The sequence below is a fragment of the Mus caroli genome, unplaced genomic scaffold (assembly GCF_978045245.1).
Source record: "Mus caroli unplaced genomic scaffold, Mus_caroli_1 scaffold_1, whole genome shotgun sequence".
Lineage (NCBI taxonomy): Eukaryota > Metazoa > Chordata > Mammalia > Rodentia > Muridae > Mus > Mus caroli.
In genome coordinates, this window is record NW_028227256.1 from 16,259,292 (window position 1) to 16,270,542 (window position 11,251).

Sequence of the window (11,251 nt, forward strand, 5' to 3'; positions counted from 1 at the left end):
CTTCAAATAGGTTCATTCCTCCAGGTGAATTTTCTTTGTATCATTTTGATATGACACGATTAGCCACTTTTATTACTTTAAGGAATGCAGATGGTTTCATCAACTCACTATTGTTTCATCAACTCTCTGGTTGTCCTGTGTATGCATGTGCACATTTATGAATTTCTATGGAAACAAGTCTAACTCTCATCAAGTATGCACAGGTGGCTTTGTCTTGAAGGAGTCACTAGCACTGAGCAGAGAACTTTAGTGAGTGCTGGGTAACAAAAGTCATACAGTGTGAAAGTTGTGGTTGGCATGTTATGTTCATACCCGCAATCTTGAGATCCTTTAAAATCGCAACCACATTAATAAGGATATAATATATAAAGGAACATTTTCAAAGGAAAATTATGATGTGAGATTTCCTCAGACTAGTGAAGTCACTTATGGACCCAATTCAAAGCTAAAGGTGGTTAGAAGAGAAGGTAGACGGTCTTCATTTACTGTTCTACCAATCTGAAAGTATGTATTGTCTTCAGGCTCAGCGTGTAAGCAATTTAAAAGATATTCTAGGAGACCAACCTTCACTGGGGTGTAAAGAGGTGCATCAAGTCAGGAGAAGGCACAGAGCATTCTGTTACAAACCACAGTGAACCAGGACTAGCTGTTGTGCAAAGGAAATGGTAAAGCTTCATGATCACAGATTGAAAGATTTCCCAAGGAGGGCTGGTGCAATGGCTCAGTGGTTGAGAGCACTGATTGCTCTTCCAGAGATTCTGAGTATAATTCCCAGCAACAAAATGGTGGCTCACAACCATCTGGAATGGGATCTGATGCCCTCTTCTGGTGTGTCTGGAGACAGCTACAGTGTATTTCAAGGAAGGGTATATGAAAGGTTTGGAGAGATGGAAGGTAACAAGGAAATGATGTGACTATATTAGAATCTCAAGTATAAAGGAGATATTTTTAAATGTTTATTTCATTTTCATGATAAATTGGCAGTAACAGAAAGAAACAGAGTAAGAAGGACTAAAATTCAACAATAATCAAAAAGTCAAGGAGACTAAAAGACAGGGCAAGGGAAGATGTACTAAGAAATTTTAATCTTAATAAGCCTGTATAAAAGACATGCAATCGGCGCGTCTCTGAGGTGTTTGACTGCTGTTTAGAGAGTGGAAGTATGCCCTATGCCCAGGTCCTTTATCCGTTCGAGAGCAAGCACCAATTTGAGGATGCCTTTCCCGCAGACTTCATTGCTGAAGGCATCGATCAAACCAGAGGATGGTTTTACACCCTGCTGGTGCTAGCCACAGCGCTCTTTGGACAGCCACCTTTCAAGAATGTGATTGTGAATGGCCTCATCTTGGCAAGTGGTGGCCAAAAAATGAGCAAGCAAGGAAAAAGAACTACCCAGATCCAGTTTCCATTATTGATAAGTATGGTGCGGACACCCTCAGGTTATATCTGATCAATTCCCCTGTGGTAAGAGCAGAAAACCTGCACTTCAAGGTGTGCGGGATGTCCTCAAAGATGTGCTGCTCCCGTGGTACAACACTTACTGTTTCTTCATCCAGAACATCTTTAGGCTCCAAAAGGAAGAGGAAGTGAAGTTCCTATACAACGAGCATACAGTCAAAGAAAGCCCTAACATCACCGACCAGTGGGTTCTGTCCTTCACGCAGTCGCTCTTTGGCTTCTTTGAGACCGAAATGGCAGCTTACAGGCTGTACACTGTGGTACCTTGTCTGGTCAAGTTTGTAGATATTCTAACCAATTGGTATGTCCGAATGAACAGGAGTAGGTTAAAGGGTGAGAGTGGGGTGGAAGACTGTGTCATGACTCTGGAGGCACTGTTCAGTGTCCTGCTTTCTCTGTGCAGACTGATGGCCCCTTACACACCCTTTCTTACTGAACTGATGTACCAGAATCTAAAGCTGCTGATTGACCCTGCTTCTATTTGAGACAAGGACACACTCAGCATACACTACCTCATGCTGCCTCGAGTTCGAGAGGAGCTGATTGACAAGAAAACTGAGAACGCCGTGTCTAGGATGCAGTCTGTGATCGAGCTTGGAAGAGTGATACGAGACCGGAAAATTATTCCAATAAAGTATCTTTTGAAGGAAATTGTGGTCATCCACCAAGACCCAGAAGCTCTAGAGCATATCAGGTCCTTGGAGAAGTATATCATTGAGGAATTAAATGTTCGAAAAGTCACGTTGTCTACTGATAAAAACAAGTACCGTATCCAACTAAGGGCTGAACCAGATCACGTGGTCCTTGGGAAGCGTCTGAAGGGGGCCTTCTTTTTTTTTTTTTTTCTCTCTCTCTTTTAATTTTTAATATTTTTTTATTACGTATTTTCCTCAATTACATTTCCAATGCTATCCCAAAAGTCCCCCATACCCCCCCCCACTTCCCTACCCACCCATTCCCATTCTTTTGGCCCTGGCATTCCCCTGTATTGGGGCATATAAAGTTTGCAAGTCCAATGGGCCTCTCTTTCCAGTGATGGCCGACTAGGCCATTGAAGGGGGCCTTCAAAGTGGTGATGATGGCCATAAAGCGGCTGAGCAATGAGGAGCTAGAGCGATTTCAGAAGAGCGGGAGCATTGTTGTGGAAGGCCACGAACTGCATGAGGAAGACATTCGCCTCATGTACACCTTTGACCAGGCCGCGGGAGGGGCCGCGCAGTTTGAAGCACACTCTGATGCTCAGGCTCTAGTCCTCTTAGATGTCACACCTGACCAGTCGATGGTGGATGAGGGTATGGCTCTGGAAGTCATCAATCGCATCCAGAAGCTTCGCAAGAAGTGCAATCTGGTTCCAACAGATGAAATAACAGTTTACTATAATGCAAAATCTGAAGGAAGATACTTGAATAATATCATTGAAAGCCACACTGACTTCATATTTGCCACTATCAAAGTTCCCTTGAAGCCATATTCAGTTCCAACATCAGATAATATCCTTATTCAAGAGCAAACACAGTTAAAGAGATCTGAGCTGGAAATCACACTCACAAAAAGATTGTGTGTGCCTGGCCCTACTTGTGCTTATGTGAACCTTAACATTTGTGCAAATGGCACCGAGCAAGGTGGAGTGTTGCTCCTGGAGAATCTGAAAGGTGATAATCAGCTGAACCTGGTGAAGCTGAAGACTGTTGTTACCAGCGTATTTGGTGTTAAAAATGCAAAGCTGTCAGTCTTCCATGGTGAAACAGAAATACAGAACCAAACTGACTTGCTGAGCTTCAGTAGGAGGATGCTGTATGTGACTGCAGGAGCATCCCCATCTCCCATCAGCAGCCCCAGCACCCTGCTGTGTCAGTACCTATAGCTCCTGAATGCAGAGCCACAAGAGTGTTTAACAGGAACTGTGGGCACCCTCCTGCTTGAAAACCCACTTGGACAGAACAGCCTCACCCACCAAGGGCTTGTGCATGAAGCAGCCAAGGTGTTCGAACTGAGGAGCAGGAGGCTAAGGCTGTTCCTGAATGAGACTGAAACACAAGAAATTACAGAAGATATCCCAATGAAGACTTTGAATATGAAGTCTGTATATGTTTCTGTCTTGCCAACAACTGCAGATGGCTAACAGCTATCAGTTTGCCTTCAGTCAGTCTGCCTTGAATCTACCCATCTCCTTACACACACACACACACACACACACACACACACACACACACACACACACACTCACACACTCTCTCTCTCTGTCTCTCTCTCTGTCTCTGTCTCTCTCTGTCTCTCTCTGTCTCTCTCATACACACACACACACACACACACACGGGTTCAGTGAAGTTATCTCCTTGGGCACTCGTCAAATATGCTGCTTTGAACCTGCGATTCTAATGGGATTGACTGACTGGAGACCTCACATTATGTTCAAATTTAACCTTAAACACCTATGCAATCATGTTGGGGGAGTGTCCCAATGTTACCTTAGCACCACGAAGCTTATTTCTATACTGGAGTTCTTCAGTATAGAAAGTGGAAGTGGTTTAAACGGCATAGTACATATACATATATATATGGCCTTGTAAAACTGATTTGAGACCTTGTGAAGAAATGGATATGTTATATAATTCTGCTATCTGGATTTTCCTGGGTAATTTGATGAAATATTTTACGTTTGATTAAATCAAAACAGTAAACACTCTCTTAGAAAAAAAAAGACACGCAACCCAGATATTTTATTTACAAGCCATATGCCTAGATTGGGCAGATCTAGGGCTATACTAATTTGTTCCCCAGCTACAAGTCCCTTGTTGCTTGCTTTTTCTCCTGGCCATGTGGTTCTGGCTCAAGGCAGCTTCCTCCTCTTTTGTTTTCCTCTTCTCTCCTCCTCTCCCTCTCCCCCCTCTCTTGAACCCTCCAGTTCTACCTTTCACCCTCCACTGCCCAATCATTGGCTTGAATTAAAAAAAAATTATTATTATTATTTTTTTACTTACTCACTTTACATTCCACTCACTGTCCTCTTTCTGGTCACCCCCTTCCCTTATCCTTTCCCTATTCTTCCCTTGTCCTCTGTGAGGGTGGGGGCCCTGTGTATCCCTTCCCCCTGGCACTTCAAGTCTCTGTGAGGCTAGGTGCTTTCTCTCCCACTGAGGTCAGACAAAGCAGCCCAGCTAAAATATCATGTCCCATGTACAAGCAACTGCTTTTGGGATAGCTCTAGTTCTGGTTGTTCAGTACCCACATGAATGCCAAGCTGCACATCTGCTACATATGTGTGGGGAGGTCCTGCCCATGGTGTTTTTAATTGGTATTTCAGACTCCGAGAGTCCCAAGGGTCCAGGTTAGTTGACTCTGTTGGTCTTCCTGAGCCTTTTACTGACCAGTTAAACTGTGGGAAAGGTTCACTTGAGTACCTGAGGATCTATCTGCACATTGGGGGAAATCACATCTTGAGGAGCCAGGATTTAGCATTAGGATACAAGCAGCATCAGATCAACCCACTATAGGAGGAATTCTGTCACTGATGCCCCTGGAGAAAATGAAACAGCATTTTTTTAAAACTTTTTCTTCTTTGGAAGGAGATGTGGAATGCAAATGTGGGAATCCCTTTAGAGGCTAATTGAATCCCTTTAGTGGCTGCATGGCTTACAGCATGGGCACACCCTTTTCACCAGTGCTCAGATGTAAGTGTGGGGGAAGAAACAGTAACCACTGGCTTAAACCATATGCTATAATGAAAATATTTTATAACTTGTTCATAAATACTATGTAAAAGCAACTAGAAGATTGGCCAACAATAGCTATAAGAAAGAGTTCCCCTTCATGAAAACATGCTGGAGCTGAGTGAATGCTAAAGGTGATAGGTTCTTAAAAAAAAATCAAACAATTGAAAAGAAGGGAATAGCTATAAAAGGAGGAAGTATACAGAGAAGTATTTTTGAGTCAGGATCTTACTATGTAGCTCTCTATGCCCTAGAAATTGCTGTGCAGAGCAGGTTGGTTTTAAACTCACAGAAATCTTCCTGTTTCTGCTTCAGGAGTGTTAGACCACCATACCCAGAATATGTAAAATTAATTACTTTAATATTTTAAACTTAATTCAACAAAGATATACTAGATATCAAAAAATATCTGTACCCGTGTCTTCACAGTATAGTCACAGCACTGAGAGCAATTGTATAAGTTACAGTGTGCTACAGAGCTCTGAACCGGAAACATTGCTTAGGATTGTAGGAGACAAGGTGATGAAGCTTTGGTCTATAGAATATAGGTGATTCCAAAGAGCAAAATCAAGGAATGTATACAACTAGCTTTCCCATATACAAGGGACACAAGGAGTTCCTATCTGCCCAAAGGGAGTAAGATAATGCATTATAGGCATGAACTGTGCTTTAATTAAGAAAAAGAAAGAAAGAACCTCTTATGCTTGTCGGTCTTAGTGATTATCAGTATGCTTGCATTTGGGGTTTTACTCTTCTCTCTCCAATATGAACAAGGTACAAATTCTAATGTTCTCTTCTTATGTGAGCATGGGTGGTGCTGGGATCAAACCGAGGCCTCATGTAGGGAAGGGGAGTGCTGAATCACTGGGCAACATCTGCTGCCCAATATTGATCATTTTTCAGATGAGAGTTAAAACAAACGAAGCAGAAAGAAAAAGCAGACTGATGCTCGGAGGAGCTATGACCTTGTCTCAGGCTCCCACACCTCTTTAGTAGGAAGGATGTTCTGACTTCCAAGATTTTACTCGATACTTGCCAAAACTCTTTTGTTGTCTCTTTTACTTAAAAAATAGAGTATAGCCCAGCCGGAGGACAGAGACCTGCCCTGCAGAGAGCACCATCTTGGCTCCGGGACTCCGCCGAACTTAGTCTACAGGTTAGAGTGAGGACCACAGAGGCAGACAGCTTCTGGGACAGGCGGGAGCCACAGAGCCGCTGAGGCAGCACCCTTTTGGGGCCGCAGACATCCGGCACCCACCCAGTCGGAGGACAGTGACCTGCCCTGCAGGGAGCGCCATCTTGACTCCGGGACTCCGCCGAGCTTAGTCTGTACAGGTCAGAGTGGGGACCACGGGGGCAGACAGCTTCTGGGACAGGCGGGAGCCACAGAGCTGCTGAGGCAGCACCCTTTAGGGGCCGCAGACATCCGGCACCCTCCCAGTCGGAGGACAGTGACCTGCCCTGCAGGGAGCGCCATCTTGGCTCCGGGACTCCACCGAGCTTAGTCTGTACAGGTCAGAGTGGGGACCACAGAGGCAGACAGCTTCTGGGACAGGCGGGAGCCACAGAGCCGCTGAGGCAGCACCCTTTTGGGGCCGCAGACATCCGGCACCCTCCCAGTCGGAGGACAGTGACCTGCCCTGCAGGGAGCGCCATCTTGGCTCCGGGACTCCACCGAACTTAGTCTACAGGTTAGAGTGAGGACCACAGAGGCAGACAGCTTCTGGGACAGGCGGGAGCCACAGAGCCGCTGAGGCAGCACCCTTTTGGGGCCGCAGACTTCCGGCACCCTCCCAGCCGGAGGACAGAGACCTGCCCTGCAGAGAGCACCATCTTGGCTCCGGGACTCCGCCGAACTTAGTCTACAGGTTAGAGTGAGGACCACAGAGGCAGACAGCTTCTGGGACAGGCGGGAGCCACAGAGCCGCTGAGGCAGCACCCTTTTGGGGCCACAGACATCTGGCACCCTCCCAGTCGGAGGACAGTGACCTGCCCTGCAGGGAGCGCCATCTTGGCTCCGGGACTCCGCCGAACTTAGTCTGTACAGGTCAGAGTGAGGACCACAGAGGCAGACAGCTTCTGGGACAGGCGGGAGCCACAGAGCCGCTGAGGCAGCACCCTTTTGGGGCCGCAGACATCCGACACCCTCCCAGCCGGAGAACAGTGACCTGCCCTGCAGGGAGCACCATCTTGGCTCCGGGACTCCGCCGAACTTAGTCTGTACAGGTTAGAGTGAGGACCACAGAGGCAGACAGCTTCTGGGACAGGCGGGAGCCACAGAGCTGCTGAGGCAGCACCCTTTTGGGGCCACAGACATCCAGCACCCTCCTAGCTGGAAGACAGTGGTCTGCCCTGCACAGGAGCCCTCTGCCTCAGGAGCAGGGAGCACATCTTGGATCCAGGACTCCACTGAACTTAGGAACTTAGTCTGCACAGCTGAGAGTGTGTACCACAGAAGCCTACAGCTTCTGTGACCTGCCAAAGCAACACAGCATCTGGGAAAGGTCCTGTTTTCCGCCTTCTTCTTCGGCCAGGAGGAGGTCCAAACCCCAGATATCTGTACACCTTCCCTTTAAGAGGAAAGCTTGCCAGCAGGGAGTGCTCTAACCACTGAAACTCAGAGGAGAGAGCCTGTCTCCCAGGTCTGCTGACAGAGGATACTCAGAATCCCCAGAAGAACAACCTCTGAACAGAGACAACTATAACAACTCCAGAGATTACCAGATGGCGAGAGGTAAAGGTAAGAATCTTACTAACAGAAACCAAGACCACTCACCATCATCAGGACCCAGCACTCCCACTTCGCCCAGTCCAGGGCACCCCAACACACCTGAAAAACTAGACCTGGATTTAAAAGCATATCTCATGATGATGGTAGAGGACATCAAGAAGGACTTTAAAGAACTACAGGAGAACATGGCTAAAGAGTTACAAGTCCTTAAAGAAAAACAGGAAAACACAACCAAACTGGTAGAAGTCCTTAAAGAGAAACAGGAAAACACATCCAATCAGATGATGGAAATGAACAAAACCATACTAGACCTAAAAAGGGAAGTAGACACAATAAAGAAAACCCAAAATGAGGCAACACTGGAGATAGAAACCCTAGGAAAGAAATCTGGAACCATAGATGCAAGCATCAGCAACAGAATACAAGAGATGGAAGAGAGAATCTCAGGTGCAGAAGATTCCATAGAGAACATGGGCACAACAATCAAGGAAAATGGAAAATGCAAAAAGATCCTAACTCAAAACATCTAAGAAATACAGGACACAATGAGAAGACCAAACCTACAGATAATAGGAGTGGATGAGAATGAAGATTTTCAACTCAAAGGACCAGCAAACATCTTCAACAAAATTATAGAAGAAAACTTCCCAAATCTAAAGAAAGAGATGCCCATGAACATACAAGAAGCCTACAGAACTCCAAATATGCTGGACCAGAAAAGAAATACCTCCCGACACATAATAATCAGAACAACAAATGCACTAAATAAAGATAGAATACTAAAAGCAGTAAGAGAAAAAGGCCAAGTAACATATAAAGGCAAGCCTATCAGAATTACACCAGATTTTTCACCAGAGACTATGAAAGCCAGAAGATCCTGGACAGATGTTATACAGACACTAAAAGAACACAAATTCCAGCCCAGGCTACTATACCCAGCCAAACTCTCAATTAACATAGATGGAGAAACCAAAGTATTCCACGACAAAACCAAATTCACACATTATCTCTCCACGAATCCAGCCCTTCAAAGGATAATAACAGAAAAAAAACAATACAAGGACAGGAACCACGCCCTAGAAACAACAAGAAGGTAATCCCTCAACAAACCTAAAAGAAGACAGCCACAAGAACAGAATGCCAACTTTAACAACAAAAATAACAGGAAACAACAATTACTTTTCCTTAATATCTCTTAATATCAATGGACTCAACTCCCCGATAAAAAGACATAGACTAACAAACTGGCTACACAAACAAGACCCAACATTTTGCTGCTTACAAGAAACTCATCTCAGAGAAAAAGATAGACACTACCTCAGAATGAAAGGCTGGAAAACAATTTTCCAAGCAAATGGTCTGAAGAAACAAGCTGGAGTAGCCATTCTAATATGAGATAAGATTGACTTCCAACCCAAAGTCATCAAAAAAGACAGGGAGGGGCACTTCATACTCATCAAAGTTAAAATCCTCCAAGAGGAACTATCAATCCTGAATATCTATGCTCCAAATACAAAGGCAGCCTCATTCATTAAAGAAACTTTAGTAAATCTCAAAGCACACATTGCACCTCATACAATAATAGTGGGAGACTTCAACACACCACTTTCACCAATGGACAGATCATGGAAACAGAAACTAAACAGGGACACAGTGAAACTAACAGAAGTTATGGATCAAATGGATCTGGCAGATATCTACAGGACATTTTACCCTAAAACAAAAGGATACACCTTCTTCTCAGCACCTCATGGTACCTTCTCCAAAATTGACCACGTAATTGGGCACAAAACAGGACTCAACAGATACAAAAACATTGAAATTGTCCCATGCATCCTATCAGATCACCATGGACTAAAGCTGATCTTCAATAACAAAATAAATAATAGAAAGCCAACCTTCACGTGGAAACTGAACAACACTCTTCTCAATGATACCTTGGTCAAGGAAGGAATAAAGAAAGAAATTAAGGACTTTTTAGAGTTCAATGAAAATGAAGCCACAACATACCCAAACTTATGGGACGCAATGAAAGCATTTCTAAGAGGAAAACTCATAGCTCTGAGTGCCTCCAAAAGGAAACTAGAGAGAGCACACATTAGCAGCTTGACAACACACCTAAAAGCACTAGAACAAAAGGAAGCAAATTCACCCAAGAGGAGTAGACGGCAGGAAATAATCAAACTCAGGGGTGAAATCAACCAAGTGGAAACAAGAAAAACTATTCAAAGAATCAACCAATCAAGGAGCTGGTTCTTTGAGAAAATCAACAAGATAGATAAACCCTTAGCCAGACTCACTAGAGGGCACAGGGAAAGCATCCTAATTAACAAAATCAGAAATGAAAAAGGAGACATAACAACAGATCCTGAAGACATCCAAAACACCATCAGATCCTTCTACCAAAGGCTATACTCAACAAAACTGGAGAACCTGGATGAAATGGAGAAGTTCCTAGACAGATACCAGGTACCAAAGTTGAATCAAGATCAGGTTAATGATCTAAACAGCCCTATATCCCCCAAAGAAATAGAAGCAGTCATTAATAGTCTCCCAACCAAAAAAAACCCAGGACCAGATGGGTTTAGTGCAGAGTTCTATCAGACCTTCAAAGAAGATCTAATCCCAGTTCTTCACAAACTATTCCACAAAATAGAAACAGAAGGTACTCTACCCAACTCATTCTATGAAGCCACAATTACTCTGATACCTAAACCACAAAAAGACCCAACAAAGATAGAAAACTTCAGACCAATATCCCTTATGAATATTGATGCAAAAATACTCAATAAAGTTCTTGCTAACCGAATCCAAGAACACATCAAAACAATCATCCATCCTGACCAAGTAGGTTTCATCCCAGGGATGCAGGGATGGTTCAATATACGGAAATCCATCAACGTAATCCAGTATATAAACAAACTCAAAGACAAAAACCACATGGTCATCTCGTTAGATGCGGAAAAAGCATTTGACAAGATCCAACACCCATTCATGATAAAAGTCTTGGAAAGATCAGGAATTCAAGGCCCATACCTAAACATGATAAAAGCAATCTACAGCAAACCAGTAGCCAACATCAAAGTAAATGGTGAGAAGCTTGAAGCAATCCCTCTAAAATCAGGGACTAGACAAGGCTGTCCACTTTCTCCATACCTATTCAACATTGTACTTGAAGTCCTAGCCAGAGCAATTCGACAACAAAAGGAGATCAAAGGGATACAAATTGGAAAAGATGAAGTCAAAATATCACTCTTTGCAGATGATATGATAGTATATATAAGTGACCCTAAAAATTCCACCAGAGAACTCCTAAGCCTGATAAACAGCTTCGGTGAAGTAGCTGGATATA

General features: G+C 44.1%; 1 protein-coding gene across 1 annotated transcript; it reads left to right on the top strand.

The window, feature by feature from the left end:
* Positions 1-506: 506 nt before the first annotated feature.
* On the top strand, positions 507-3,642 carry LOC110283749 (isoleucine--tRNA ligase, cytoplasmic-like). The gene is given in 6 exon segments (XM_085828916.1): positions 507-530; positions 1,109-1,375; positions 1,378-1,486; positions 1,489-2,269; positions 2,506-3,197; positions 3,336-3,642. Coding segments are annotated over 6 exon segments (2,118 nt in total). The 3' UTR covers positions 3,581-3,642.
* Positions 3,643-11,251: the final 7,609 nt, after the last annotated feature.